Source organism: Palaemon carinicauda, chromosome 6 (assembly GCF_036898095.1).
Source record: "Palaemon carinicauda isolate YSFRI2023 chromosome 6, ASM3689809v2, whole genome shotgun sequence".
Lineage (NCBI taxonomy): Eukaryota > Metazoa > Arthropoda > Malacostraca > Decapoda > Palaemonidae > Palaemon > Palaemon carinicauda.
The window spans coordinates 83546821-83562530 of record NC_090730.1 but is presented as its reverse complement, the minus strand read 5'-3'; the positions used below and the strand labels follow the sequence as shown (position 1 = coordinate 83562530).

Genomic DNA, 15710 nt, shown 5'->3' with positions numbered 1-15710 from the left:
GAGATTTTACTATTCCGCCAACGGTTTGAATAAGAATGCAATAGGTTATATGATAAATATTAAAATTCCCAACATCGAAAAAATAAATAACGATACAAAGTAATTTGTGGGACTGTATCGATTGTCATGAGTACTACGTAGCGTAAATTTAACTGTATGCTAGTTTTATTCAATCTCTGAAAATAGATCGATGATTATCTAAAGAAAATATACTAATAGGACAAATATTTTCTTAGAAATAATATATTCCTTTTACATTATAAAGCTTAAATACTTTTGCTTTGTAAGTTAGTATTTTCTTTTCATTCCTTGCATAGAAAAAGAAATGAATTTTGCAAGTCATACTACGTAGTTTACGTCACATGATCTGTGACGTCATAGTGTAGGCGGAATGATTTCCTTCCGCCATAATGTTATTAAGAGTAGGTTCGATAGTGTTACAGTAGGGGGAAAAACTCCTAATCCTACCCCTTTCAAGCTACAAACATAGCGATCATATCACTAACTCTCAGTCAAAATAAAACAAAAACCAAACGAGCGAAAGCCAAAAGTAAATTGTACATCACCAAGATAACTGCAATTATACAGGTTACAGCGAGTGAAAAATCCAACGATGTTGCCGGTGCGGCGGCAGGGAAGATATGAGGAATCACTGGAATGGTTCTAGGTACCTGGCTAGAGGGTGCACTGGTGGTACACCTGGCTACCCAATCGGCGATTGCCGCGAGTTTTGAAATTTCTGCCGTGACGTCAGGGACGTAAAGCTATATATATAACAACCGGGTAAGTCAGATGTTTAAAAATTCCTATTTAAGAGATGACTTCCTTACTGTAACTAGAAATCACAACCGTTTGGTACACATCTTACTTTCTAAAATTTCAAACACAAAGTAAATCAGAAACCTTTTATTCATTACAGAAACCAGTTACATCTGCATATTTTAATATATTCATTACAGAAACCAGTTAAATCTGCATATTTTAATAAAATATAAATACACTTTATACTCTTAACGTAAACTAGTGGCAAATGTACTAGATATTACCTCAAAACACTATATATGAATACTTTTTAGTAACAATATTAACAATCATTATCCTCTTGCATGATAGCACTTGACATAATATACAGTCTTGGAAGTTCCACTTAATAAGATGATAGGGATAATAAAATTTTCATGCCACATGTGATTTTCAGTATTGGTGGAGAGCTTTCATTAGTATAAACTTACAGTATTTACAGTTACCTCGCATAACACTATTTACACTATGTGCAACATCATATGAAATACTCCCAGTTGCAAGCTTTCATTATTAACATATATGCCTTCATCTCATTTCCTGGGAAAAGCATAGTAACTAAAGGATCAAAAACACTCGGTGTTATTACACTACTGTCAATCATTTGCGCAGCCTTCATTCACATCAATATATTGGTTGGAAATCTAATCCTTAGTTGATTTTTCTCTTATTTTTTCAGATAATTCAGTTCTAAATTCATGCCACTGCCTCATCAGTGGTTCACTGTTTGGCCATATGTATCTTGGACCAAAATAAGCATATAACACACCAAATACTGCCCCACCCAGGTGAGCTGCATGATCAAACATACGCCAGCCAAGAGCCATGCCTACGGCATCCAAGCACATGACACCTTTTATTGCAGTGTCTGCTGAAAATGTAAAGCCAGGCAAAAATACTATACCAAGCTGTGCATTTGGATGGGTGGTACAGAAGTAACCTAGAAGAGCCATAATAGCACCAGAAGCACCTAGTGATGGCCCTGGACATCGGGAGGCTACTTTAAAGGCATGACTAGCAAGTGAAGACATAACCCCACCACAAAGATACATACCTAGAAACTGTTCTTTGCCCAGTGAAGAAGTTACACCACTACTAAAGCTATGGAGCACATACATGTTTATAGCAAAGTGGAAAAATGCAAAATGACTGAATGTTGATAAAAACATGGGCCAACATACAGCACGAGCTGCAGGGTTAGAGCAAAAGTACCTAAACATTGTTGATCGTAAGGATGGATTGTTCCAGCACCCATACACGAAAGCATTCAAAAAACATAGAGGCCAAAACACTTTCTGCCCTTCATTAAGACTGTTCCACAACCTGTTGAGTTCTTTACGAAAGTCACCTTCTTTGTATTGCCAGCCTTCCAGTGAATTTAACTGTTGGTTAGCCCACCTAGACCAAGAGTTTTTCTCTGCTTTTGCTCTTAAAGATTCATATTGCCATATACTAACCCCAACAAATGTTGTACCACAAAATCCTACAGCAAATAACATACTTTTCAATAATCCTGGCCCCATATTATGCTCATTTGGTGCTTCTAAGCCTAATTCTGGAGCCAAATTCATCCCTCCTGTTCTGTTAGCTTTACGAGGCTGACGTAAACCTCGGAACACGTGACCAAATGGTGGACCTCCTCTTCCCAGTCCTCTAAATAAACTACCATTGGAGTGCCTGAATGTTGTAATAGCCAGTCTTGATAACACAGTCATGACGAAGTCTGTAAAAATATGACAAAGTTGGAAATAATATGTTATTTTTATTAATAAAATAAATTTTTGAATATACTTACCCGGTGATCATATAAGCTGTCAGCTCTGCTGCCCGACAGAAAAACCTAAGGACAAAATACGCCAGCGATCGCTATACAGGTGGGGGTGTACATCAACAGCGCCATCTGTCGAGCAGGTACTCAAGTACTCCATGTAAACACAGAACCAATTTTCTCCTCGGTCCACTGGGTCTCTATTGGGGAGGAAGGGAGGGTCCTTTAATATATGATCACCGGGTAAGTATATTCAAACATTTATTTTATTAATAAAAATAACATTTTTCAATATTAAACTTAGCCGGTGATCATATAAGCTGATTCACACCCAGGGGGGTGGGTAGAGACCAGCATTACATGTTTACATTATTAAGAGCTAAGTATTTTGTATTTCATTTTAGCAGTTATTCAAAATAACAAACATAAAATAAATAAGTACCTGGTAAGGAAGTCGACTTGAACAATTACTCTGCCTTTTTAAGTACGTCTTCCTTACTGAGCCTCGCGATCCTCATAGGATGCTGTGCGACTCCTAGGAGCTGAAGCATCAAGGGTTGCAACCCATGCTAAAGGACCTCATCAAAACCTCTAATCTAGGCGCTTCTCAAGAAAAGAATTTGACCACCCGCCAAATCAACCAGGATGCGAAAGGCTTCTTAGCCTTCCAGACAACCCAAAAACAACAATAAAAAACATTTCAAGAGAAAGATTAAAAAAGGTTATGGAATTAGGGGAATGTAGTGGTTGAGCCCTCACCCACTACTGCACTCGCTGCTACGAATGGTCCCAGGGTGTAGCAGTTCTCGTAAAGAGACTGGACATCTTTAAGATAAAAAGACGCGAACACTGACTTGCTTCTCCAATAGGTTGCGTCCATTATACTCTGCAGAGATCTGTTTTGTTTGAAGGCCACTGAAGTTGCGACAGCTCTAACTTCATGTGTCCTTACCTTCAGCAAAGCATGGTCTTCCTCATTCAGATGGGAATGAGCTTCTCGTATCAACAGTCTAATATAATAGGAAACTGCATTCTTCGACATAGGTAAAGAAGGTTTCTTAATAGCACACCATAAAGCTTCTGACTGTCCTCGTAAAGGTTTAGTTCGTTTTAAATAGAACTTAAGAGCTCTAACAGGGCACAAGACTCTTTCTAGTTCATTTCCAACCAAATTAGAAAGGCTTGGAATATCGAACGATTTCGGCCAAGGACGAGAAGGTAGTTCGTTTTTGGCTAGAAAACCAAGCTGCAAAGAACATGTAGCCGTTTCAGATGAAAATCCGATGTTCCTGCTGAAGGCGTGTATCTCACTGACTCTTTTAGCTGTATCTAAGCAGACGAGGAAAAGTCTTCAAAGTGAGATCTTTAAAGGAGGCTGATTGTAGTGGCTCGAACCTTTCTGACATAAGGAATCTTAGTACCACGTCTAAATTCCAACCTGGTGTGGCCAAACGACGCTCCTTCGAGGTCTCAAAAGACTTAAGGAGGTCCTGTAGATCTTTGTTGTTGGAAAGATCTAAGCCTCTGTGACGGAAGACTGCTGCCAACATGCTTCTGTAACCCTTGATCGTGGGAGCTGAAAGAGATCTTTCCTTCCTTAGGTATAAAAGGAAGTCAGCTATCTGAGTTACAGAGGTACTGGTTGAGGATACTGATACCGACTTGCACCAGCTTCGGAAGACTTCCCACTTCGACTGGTAGACTTTAAGAGTGGATGTCCTCCTTGCTCTAGCAATCGCTCTGGCTGCCTCCTTTGAAAAGCCTCTAGCTCTCGAGAGTCTTTTGATAGTCTGAAGGCAGTCAGACGAAGAGCGTGGAGGCTTGGGTGTACCTTCTTTACGTGTGGCTGACGCAGAAGGTCCACTCTTAGAGGAAGTGTTCTGGGAACGTCCACTAGCCATTGCAGTACCTCGGTGAACCATTCTCTCGCGGGCCAGAGGGGAGCAACCAACGTCAACCTTGTCCCTTCGTGAGAGGCGAACTTCTGCAGTACTCTGTTGACAATCTTGAACGGGGGGAATGCATAAAGGTCTAGATGGGACCAATCCAGAAGAAAGGCATCTATATGAACTGCTGCTGGGTCCGGGATCGGCGAGCAATAAATTGGGAGCCTCTTGGTCATCGAGGTTGCAAATAGATCTATGGTAGGTTGGCCCCACAAGGCCCATAGTCTCTTGCATACATTCCTGTGAAGGGTCCATTCTGTTGGGATGATTTGACCCTTCCGGCTGAGGCGGTCTGCCATGACATTCATGTTGCCTTGAATGAACCTCGTTACAAGAGACAGGTTTAGATCTCTAGACCAGGTGAGGAGGTCCCTTGCGATCTCGTATAACGTCATCGAATGAGTCCCTCCTTGCTTGGAGATGTACGCCAAGGCTGTGGTGTTGTCGGAGTTCACCTCCACCACCTTGCCTAGAAGGAGGGACTTGAAGCTTCTCAAGGCCAGATGAACTGCCAGTAGCTCCTTGCAGTTGATATGTAACGTTCTTTGATCCGCGTTCCACGTGCCCGAGCATTCCCGACCGTCTAATGTCGCACCCCAGCCCGTGTCCGATGCGTCCGAGAAGAGAACGTGGTTGGGGGTCTGAACAGCCAGTGGCAGACCCTCTCTGAGGTGAATGTAGTCCTTCCACCAAGTCAGTGAAGACTTCATCTTCTCGGAAATAGGGATCGAGACCGCTTCTAGCGTCTTGTCCTTTCTCCAGTGAACAGCTAGGTGAAATTGAAGGGGTCGGAGGTGCAGTCTCCCTAACGCAATGAACTGGTCCAGTGATGAAAGCGTCCCTATCAGACTCATCCACTGTTTGACTGAACATCGGTCCTTCTTTAGCATGTTCTGGATGCATTCTTGGGCTTGACTGATTCTGGGGGCCGACGGAAAAGCCCGAAAAGCTTGACTCTGAATCTCCATTCCTAGGTACACTATAGTTTGGGATGGGACGAGTTGGGACTTTTCCATATTGACCAGGAGACCCAATTCCTTGGTCAGATCCAGAGTCCACTTTAGATTCTCCAGACAGCGACGACTTGACGAAGCTCTTAGAAGCCAGTCGTCCAAATAGAGGGAGGCTCTGATGTCTGCTAAATGCAGGAATTTGGCAATATTCCTCATCAGTTTCGTAAAAACAAGAGGCGCCGTGCTTAGGCCAAAGCACAGGGCTTGAAATTGGTATACAACCTTCCCGTAAACGAACCTTAGAAAAGGTTGGGAATCTGGGTGGATGGGGACGTGAAAGTAAGCGTCCTTGAGGTCTAAAGAGACCATCCAGTCTTCCTTCCTGACCGATGCTAGAACCGACTTTGTCGTCTCCATGGCGAACGTCTGCTTTGTGACAAAGACATTCAGAGCACTGACGTCTAGCACCGGTCTCCACCCTCCTGTCTTCTTCACGACTAAGAAGAGACGGTTGTAGAAGCCCGGGGATTGATGGTCCCGGACTTTGACTACCGCTCCCTTTTGAAGTAAGAGAGACACCTCTTGCTGCAAAGCTAGTCTCTTGTCCTCCTCTCTGTACCTGGGAGAGAGGTCGATGGGAGTTGTTGCTAGAGGGGGCTTGCGCAAGAATGGAATCTTGTACCCCTCTCTGAGTAACTTCACAGATTGTGCGTCTGCGCCCCTGTTCTCCCAGGCCTGCCAGTAGTTCTTGAGCCTGGCTCCCACTGCTGTCTGAAGAAGGTGGCAGTCAGACTCTGCCTCTAAAGGACTTGGAACCTTTCTTCTTGCTCCCACGTTGACCTTCGGCACGAGCACCTCCTCTGCTGGAGGCTCTGCCACGAAAGGGCGGAATGAACCTTGACGCTGGAGTATCCATCCTGGGTGTAGACACGGAGGGCAAAGGGGTGGCTTTGCGTGCGGATGACGCAACCAGGTCATGTGTGTCTTTTTGAATCAAGGAGGCAGCAATCTCCTTGATCAACTCCTCAGGGAAGAGGCACTTCGAGAGAGAAGCAAACATAAGCTCCGATCTTTGACATGGGGTTACTCCAGCTGACAAGAAGGAGCAAAGGTGTTCCCGTTTCTTGAGGACCCCGGAAACGAAAGAAGCCGCAAGCTCACTAGAACCATCCCGTATGGCTTTGTCCATGCAGGACATTATGAGCATGGAAGTTTCCTTGTCAGAAGGGGAGGTCTTCCTGCTCAACGCTCCCAAACACCAGTCCAAAAAGTTAAAAACTTCGAACGCTCTGAATACTCCTTTCATCAGATGGTCTAAATCCGAAGGAGTCCAACAAATCTTGGAGCGTCTCATGGCCAGCCTGCGGGGAGAGTCTACAAGACTTGAGAAATCGCCCTGGGCAGAGGCAGGAACTCCCAAGCCGAGAACTTCTCCCGTGGCATACCAGACGCTAGATCTGGAAGCAAGCTTGGCAGGGGGAAACATGAAAGCTGTCTTCCCAAGTTGCTTCTTGGACTGCAACCAATCTCCCAGCACTCTTAAAGCTCTCTTGGACGAGCGGGCGAGGACGAGCTTCGTAAGGCAGGTGCGGATGACTGCGTGCCTAAAGCGAACTCAGAGGGAGGAGAGCGTGGTGCTGCAGACACAAACTGATCAGGATAGAAATCCTTGAACAGTGCAAGCACTTTCCTAAAGTCCAAGGAGGGAGGTGAGGTCTTGGGTTCGTCGATGTCCGTGTGCGGGTCGTCAAGATGTGCAGCGTCGTCATCATCAGAGAGTCCATCGTCTGAATGTTGAGGAGGAAGCGGCAAAGGAGTAGGAATCAGCTGGTCGGCTGAGTCCGGCAGCACGGGTGCATGCGTGACTGCACTAGACGCAACGTCATGGAACTGTTGGTCAGTCTGTGACTGCTGCGGGCGAGTAGCGGTAACCACAGTGGGTTGCGGAGGTTGACGCACAGCGTCAAAACAAAGCAACTTAACTCCACCCTCCTGTTGTTGTGGTAACTCGCGAACGTCAACGGAGGGTTCCGTGCGTCTGTGAACGTAAACGTGCGGCTGGCAGGGTACACTGCGCATGGGTGGTGGGACTCTCACAGCTGGAGTGCGGGAGAAGGTAGCCTCAGCGTCTACTGGACGCACAACCGTGGTTGGTTGTAGGCTAACGGGTGCAGCGTCAACCTTCTCCTCACGATACTCCTGCATAAAAGATGCTAACTGTGTCTGCATAGACTGTAGCAAAGACCACTTAGGGTCTACAGCAGCAGGTGCGGCAACAGACGGTGTTACTGCCTGTTGCGGTACCACTTTGCCTCTCTTAGGAGGTGTGCAGTCATCGGAAGACTGCAGCGAGTCCGAACTGACCCAGTGGCTACACCTGGGCCGTTGGACTTGCGCGGAAGGGACCTTGCGTTTGAGAGGCCGTGAGACCTTGGTCCATCGTTTCTGGCATGAAACCTCTTCCGCAGACGAGGAATGAACGGGCTCTCTCGTCTTCATGTGGGTGGGGCGATCTTGGCAAGATACGTCCGAAACCACGGAGGGAACGTCTGTCCGCTGAATAAAGCCTGTCGAACCCTTTGGTCGTACGACATTGCTTCTCCCCTGGGCTTGGGAGCTTGCAATTGGTCCCGGACTGGGAGGACGACAGGCACGAACAGACGCACCCCCATGCGCAACACTAACACTTTTCACAGCACTACCACTCACTTCACTTCCCGCTGCACTCTTACCCTTCAACTCCCTGACGTCTGCCATGAGTTGGTTGCGGTCACTCGCCAATGACTCGACTCTCTCACCCAGAGCCTGGATGGCACGCATCATATCTGCCATCGAAGGTTGTTGAGTGCTAGAAGGGGGATCAGGAGTAACCACTACAGGGGAAGGAATAGGTTGTGGGGCATGGGGAGAGGAAAAATCAACTGAGCGAGATGAACTCCTCCTGACTCTATCTCTCTCTAGCCTACGTGAATATTTAAGGAATTCGAGAAAATCGAATTCCGAAAGCCCAACGCATTCCTCACACCGATCTTCCCATTGACAGGATTTACCCCGACAATTGGAACAAATGGTGTGAGGATCGATAGAGGCCTTCGGAAGACGCCTTGAACAGTCCCTAGCACTACACTTCCTGTATTTAGGGACTTGAGAAGGGTCAGCCATCTTGAATTAGTCAAAGGGGAAATTCAAAATCTATCCAAGTCGTCAACAAATAATCCAAAATTCAATCAAAGAATGCAAGGAAGTATTGAAGATAACCTCTGCAAAGCGAAAGCTAAAAACTAGAAATGAGTACTTCACCAAAATCTGTGAAAATCAATCCAGTAAGCAACAGCGTATTTAGTAGGTCTTGCCAGTGGCACGACAGAGAGAAAATTGGTTCTGTGTTTACATGGAGTACTTGAGTACCTGCTCGACAGATGGCGCTGTTGATGTACACCCCCACCTGTATAGCGATCGCTGGCGTATTTTGTCCTTAGGTTTTTCTGTCGGGCAGCAGAGCTGACAGCTTATATGATCACCGGCTAAGTTTAATATGTTATTTTCATTAGTAAAATAAATTTTTGAATATACTTACCCGATGATCATGTAGCTGTCAACTCCGTTGCCCGACAGAAATCTACGGTCGGGATACGCCAGCGATCGATATACAGGTGGGGGTGTACTCACCAGCGCCATCTGTGGTCAGGTACTCAAGTACTTCTTGTCAACAAGACCTCAATTTTCTCCTCGGTCCACTGGTTCTCTATGGGGAGGAAGGGCGGGTCCTTTAAATCATGATCATCGGGTAAGTATATTCAAAAATTTATTTTACTAATGAAAATAACATTTTTCAATATTAAACTTACCCGATGATCATGTAGCTGATTCACACCCAGGGTGGTGGGTGGAGACCAGTATACATGTTAACAAAGAAGCTAAGTATCCCGTATTCCATTTTTTATTAGTTATTCAAAATAACAATATAAAATAAATAAGTACCTGGTAAGGAAGTCGACTTGAACCATTACTCTGCCTTTAATAAGTACGTCTTCCTTACTGAGCGTAGCGGTCTTCTTAGGATGCTGAACAACTCTTAGGTGCTGAAGTATAAAGGGCTGCAACCCATACTAAAGGACCTCATCACAACCTCTAACCTAGGCGCTTCTCAAGAAAGAATTGACCACCCGCCAAATCAACCAGGATGCGGAAGGCTTCTTAGCCGACCGTACAACCCAAAAACAACAATAAAAGTATTCAAGAGAAAGGTTAAAAAGGTTATGGGATTATGGGAATGTAGTGGCTGAGCCCTCACCTACTACTGCACTCGCTGCTACGAATGGTCCCAGGGTGTAGCAGTTCTCGTAAAGAGACTGGACATCTTTGAGATAGAATGATGCGAACACTGACTTGCTTCTCCAATAGGTTGCATCCATAACACTCTGCAGAGAACGGTTCTGTTTGAAGGCCACTGAAGTAGCCACAGCTCTCACTTCATGTGTCCTTACCTTCAGCAAAGCAAGGTCTTCTTCCTTCATATGAGAATGAGCTTCTCTAATCAGAAGCCTGATGTAGTAAGAAACTGCGTTCTTAGACATTGGTAGCGAAGGCTTCTTAACAGCACACCATAAGGCTTCTGATTGTCCTCATAAGGGTTTTGACCTTTTTAGATAGTACCTAAGAGCTCTGACTGGGCAAAGTACTCTCTCCAGCTCGTTACCCACCAAGTTGGATAGGCTAGGGATCTCGAACGATTTAGGCCAAGGACGTGAAGGAAGCTCGTTTTTAGCCAAAAAACCGAGCTGCAAGGAACATGTAGCCGTTTCTGATGTGAAACCTATGTTCCTGCTGAAGGCGTGGATCTCACTTACTCTTTTAGCTGTTGCTAGGCATACGAGGAAAAGAGTTTTTAATGTGAGGTCCTTGAAAGAGGCTGATTGGAGCGGTTCAAATCTAGATGACATCAGGAACCTTAGGACCACGTCTAGATTCCAGCCTGGAGTGGACAACCGACGTTCCTTAGAGGTCTCAAAAGACCTAAGGATGTCCTGTAGATCTTTGTTGGAGGAAAGATCCAAGCCTCTGTGGCGGAAAACCGCTGCCAACATACTTCTGTAACCCTTGATCGTAGGAGCTGATAGGGATCTAACGTTCCTTAGATGTAACAGGAAGTCAGCAATCTGGGTTACAGTGGTACTGGTTGAGGAAACTGCATTGGCCTTGCACCAGCTTCGGAAGACTTCCCATTTAGATTGATAGACTCTGAGAGTGGATGTCCTCCTTGCTCTGGCAATCGCTCTGGCTGCCTCCTTCGAAAAGCCTCTAGCTCTTGAGAGTCTTTCGATAGTCTGAAGGCAGTCAGACGAAGAGCGTGGAGGTTTGGGTGTACCTTCTTTACGTGAGGTTGACGCAGAAGGTCCACTCTTAGAGGGAGAGTCCTGGGAACGTCGACCAGCCATTGCAGTACCTCTGTGAACCATTCTCTCGCGGGCCAGAGGGGAGCAACCAACGTCAGCCGTGTCCCTTTGTGAGAGGCGAATTTCTGAAGTACCCTGTTGACAATCTTGAACGGCGGGAATGCATACAGGTCGAGATGGGACCAATCCAGCAGAAAGGCATCCACGTGAACTGCTGCCGGGTCTGGAATCGGAGAACAATACAATGGGAGCCTCTTGGTCATCGAGGTAGCGAACAGATCTATGGTTGGCTGACCCCACAGGGACCAAAGTCTGCTGCAAACATTCTTGTGAAGGGTCCACTCTGTGGGGATGACCTGACCCTTCCGGCTGAGGCGATCTGCCATGACATTCATATCGCCCTGAATGAACCTCGTTACCAGCGTGAGCCTTCGATCTTTTGACCAAATGAGGAGGTCCCTTGCGATCTCGAACAACTTCCTCGAATGAGTCCCCCCCTGCTTGGAGATGTAAGCCAAGGCTGTGGTGTTGTCGGAGTTCACCTCCACCACCTTGTTTAGCTGGAGGGACTTGAAGTTCATTAAGGCCAGATGAACCGCCAACAACTCCTTGCAATTGATGTGAAGTGTCCTTTGCTCCTGATTCCATGTTCCCGAGCATTCCTGTCCGTCCAATGTCGCACCCCAGCCCGAGTCTGATGCGTCCGAGAAGAGACGGTGGTCGGGGGTCTGAACAGCCAACGAAAGACCTTCCTTGAGAAGAATGCTGTTCTTCCACCACGTTAGAGTAGACCTCATCTCTTTGGAAACAGGAATTGAGACCGTCTCTAGCGTCATGTCCTTGATCCAGTGAGCAGCCAGATGATACTGAAGGGGGCGGAGGTGGAGTCTCCCTTACTCGATGAACAGGGCCAGCGATGAAAGTGTCCCTGTTAGACTCATCCACTGCCTTACTGAGCATCGGTTCCTTCTTAGCATGCTCAGGATGCACTCTAGGGCTTGGTTGATCCTTGGGGCCGACGGAAAAGCCCGAAAAGCTCGACTCTGAATCTCCATACCCAGGTAAACAATGGTCTGGGATGGGACGAGCTGGGACTTCTCTAAATTGACCAGGAGGCCCAGTTCCTTGGTCAGATCCATAGTCCATCTGAGATTCTCCAGACAGCGACGACTTGTGGGAGCTCTTAAAAGCCAGTCGTCTAAATAGAGGGAGGCTCTGATGTCTGCCAAGTGAAGGAATTTCGCAATATTCCTCATCAGTCGCGTAAACACAAGAGGTGCCGTGCTTAGGCCAAAGCACAGGGCTTGGAACTGGTACACAACCTTTCCAAAGACGAATCTCAGGAAAGGTTGGGAGTCTGGATGGATGGGGACGTGAAAGTATGCGTCTTTCAGGTCTAACGAGACCATCCAGTCCTCCTGCCTGACCGCTGCTAGGACCGACTTCGTCGTCTCCATCGTGAACGTCTGCTTGGTGACATAAGCACTGAGCGCACTGACGTCCAGCACCGGTCTCCAACCTCCTGTCTTCTTGGCTACCAGGAAGAGACGGTTGTAAAAGCCCGGGGATTGATGGTCCCGGACTATGACCACTGCCTCCTTTTGTAGCAAGAGCGACACCTCTTGTTGCAACGCTAGCCTCTTGTCCTTCTCCTTGTAGTTGGGAGAGAGGTTGATGGGAGATGTAGTTAGAGGGGGATTGAGGCAGAACGGAATTCTGTATCCCTCCTTCAGCCACTTCACAGACTGAGCGTCTGCACCTCTGCTCTCCCAAGCTTGCCAGAAGGTCTTGAGTCTGGCTCCTACAGCTGTCTGGAGAGGAAGGCAGTCAAAACTTGCCTCTTGCAGACTTGGAACCCTTCTTGGACTTGCCACGGTGACTGTCTGCACGGGTACCTCCTCTGCTGGAGGTTCTGCCACGAAAGGGCGGGATGAACCTAGAAGCAGGTGTATCAACTGCTAAGGGGCGGACGGGTCTAGGCACGGAAGGTAAGGTTTTAGCCTTACGTGCAGAAGAAGCCATGAGGTCATGCGTATCCTTCTGGATAAGAGAGGCAGCCATCCCCTTAATTAACTCCTCTGGAAACAGACACTTGGAGAGAGGAGCAAACAGCAACTCTGACTTCTGGCAAGGGGTGATACCAGCAGATAAGAAGGAGCACAGATGTTCTCTCTTCTTGAGGACCCCTGATACATAAGAAGCCGCAAGCTCGCCAGATCCATCCCGTATTGCCTTGTCCATGCTGGACATGATCAGCATGGCCGAGTCCTTGTCAGAAGGGGCAGTCTTCCTGCTTAAGGCTCCCAAACACCAATCGAGGAAGTTGAATATCTCGAAGGCACGAAAGACTCCCTTCAACATATGATCAAGATCTGAAAAGGACCAGCAGATCTTCGAACGTCTCATAGCCAACCTGCGGGGAGAGTCAACCAGACTTGAGAAGTCGGCCTGGGCAGAGGCAGGAACCCCCAAGCCAGGTTCCTCTCCCGTGGCATACCAGACGCTCGACTTAGAAGCCAGCTTGGGAGGAGGAAACACAAAAGAGGTCCTTCCCAGTTGCTTCTTGGAATGCAACCAATCCCCCATAACCCTCAAAGCTCTCCTTGATGATCTGGCGAGAACAAGCTTGGTGAAGGCAGGCGCAGTAGACTGCATGCCCAGAGCAAACTCGGAGGGAGGAGAACGAGGGGTTGCAGACACAAAGTGTTCAGGGTACAATCCTCTGAACAAAGCAAGGACTTTGCGAAAGTCTAAGGAGGGTGGCGAAGACTTGCGTCCTTCAACATCAGAGTGAGGATCATCCAGATGAGCAGCTTCATCCTCCGAAACCTCCTCTTCCGACAGTTGAGCAGTAAGTGGCAAAGGCAGAGCAGCAAGCTGAACGGCTGAATCCTGCAGAACGGGTGCATGCGTACCTGCGGATCCATCATCATGCCTCTGCTGGACAGACTGTGAGCTGGCAACAACAAAAGCAGAGGGTCGGTGTGTGGGAGGGTCTGCGGTGGGCTGAGGAGCATGCGGTGTGGTATGCAGAGCATGCTGTAAGGCATGCGGCTCATGCTGCATGGAATGCGGCTCATGCTGCATGGTATGAGGCTCATGCTGCATGGTATGCGGCTCATGCTGCATGGTATGCGGAGCATGCTGTAAGGTCTGCAGAGCATGCTGCATGGGCTGAGGAGAATGCCGCATAGTGCTGGAACCCGGCAACTCCTGATGCGGCAGCTCACGCATGTTAGCAGATGGTGCAGCAAGAACATGCGTCTGGCAGTGAGGACTGCGCATCGGTGGAGGAGCTCTCACAGGTAGGGAGTGGGAGCAGGCAGCCGCAGTATCTGCAGAGCGCACAACCTCTGCGGGTTGTAGAATAACAGGAGAGGTGTTAACCTTCTCTGCATGATACTCCTGCATAAAAGCCGCAAGCTGAGACTGCATAGTCTGCAGCATGGACCACTTAGGGTCTACTGTGGTTGGAGCAACAACAGACGGAGCAGAGGCCTGTTGAGGGACCACTCTACCTCTCTTGGGAGGTGTGCAGTCATCAGATGACTGCGGCGAGTCCGAACTGACCCAGTGGCTACACCTGGGCCGTTGGACTAGCTCGGAAGGGACCTTACATTTGAGCGGTCGTGAGACCCTGGTCCACCGTTTCCTCCTGGAAACCTCTTCCACAGACGAGGAATGTAAGGGCTCATTCGTCTGGGAGTGGAAGGGACGATCCTTAGCAGATGCGTCCGCAACCACTGAGGATACATCCGTGCGCCGATCAAGGCCTGCCGAACCCTTTGGTCCTTCGACATTGCTTCTCCCCTGGGCTTGGGAGCTTGCAAGAGGTCCCAGACTGGGAGGACGACTGGCACGCACAGATCTATCCTCATGCGCAACACTGACACTGACACTATGCACAGCACTAGCACTAACACTTCCCACTGCACTCTTCGCTTTCAGCTCTCTGACATCTGCCAAGAGCTGATTGCGGTCACTAACCAACGACTCCACTTTATCACCGAGAGCCTGAATGGCACGAAACATATCAGCCATTGCAGGCTGAGCACTCGTAGCAGGTTCGGGAGTCACCACCACAGGGGAAGGAAAAGGTTGAGGGGCATGGGGAGAGGAAAAATCCACAGAGCGAGAAGAACTCCTCCTATCTCTCTCCTTCTCTAACCTACGTGTATATCTGAGGAATTCATTAAAATCGAATTCCGAAAGCCCAGCACATTCCACACATCGATCTTCCAATTGACAGGATTTTCCCCTACAATTGGAACATACGGTGTGAGGATCAACAGAGGCCTTCGGAAGACGCCTATTACAAGTCCTAACACTACATCGCCTGTATTTAGGAACTTGGGAATGGTCAGACATCTTGAATTTTAGAGTAGTCAAGGGGGAATTCCAAAGTAAAGCAAAGATCGTTAACCAATGAATCAAATTAATTCCAAAAGCTTGCTAAGCTAAGGATAAAGCTTCCTGTACAGCGAAGGCTAAATTTCAGAGCAAATACTTCACCAAATCGTGAACAAAAGACTCCAAAATCAACAGCGTATCCATGTAGGTCTTGCCGGTGGCACGACAGAGAAAAAATTGAGGTCTTGTTGACAAGAAGTACTTGAGTACCTGACCACAGATGGCGCTGGTGAGTACACCCCCACCTGTATAGCGATCGCTGGCGTATCCCGACCGTAGATTTCTGTCGGGCAACGGAGTTGACAGCTACATGATCATCGGGTAAGTTTAATATTGAAAAATTGAAAATTGTATTTTTCACAACAATACAAACCTGGAGTCCTTTACAGAAAAGATATATTTCGGCGATAGCTGAAACTAGCCGTTAAGCTTTTTG

General features: G+C 47.5%; 1 protein-coding gene across 2 annotated transcripts in view; it reads right to left on the bottom strand.

The window, feature by feature from the left end:
• Positions 1 to 891: 891 nt before the first annotated feature.
• rho-7 (rhomboid family intramembrane serine protease rho-7) overlaps positions 892 to 15710 on the bottom strand; it is a 56101-nt gene continuing 41282 nt past the window's right edge. For both annotated transcript variants that reach the window (XM_068375277.1, XM_068375278.1), the window contains exon 2: positions 892 to 2524. In XM_068375277.1, the coding sequence (XP_068231378.1) occupies positions 1446 to 2516 (1071 nt within the window). In that variant the 5' untranslated portion in view covers positions 2517 to 2524 and the 3' untranslated portion in view covers positions 892 to 1445. The remainder of the gene's footprint in view (positions 2525 to 15710) is intronic.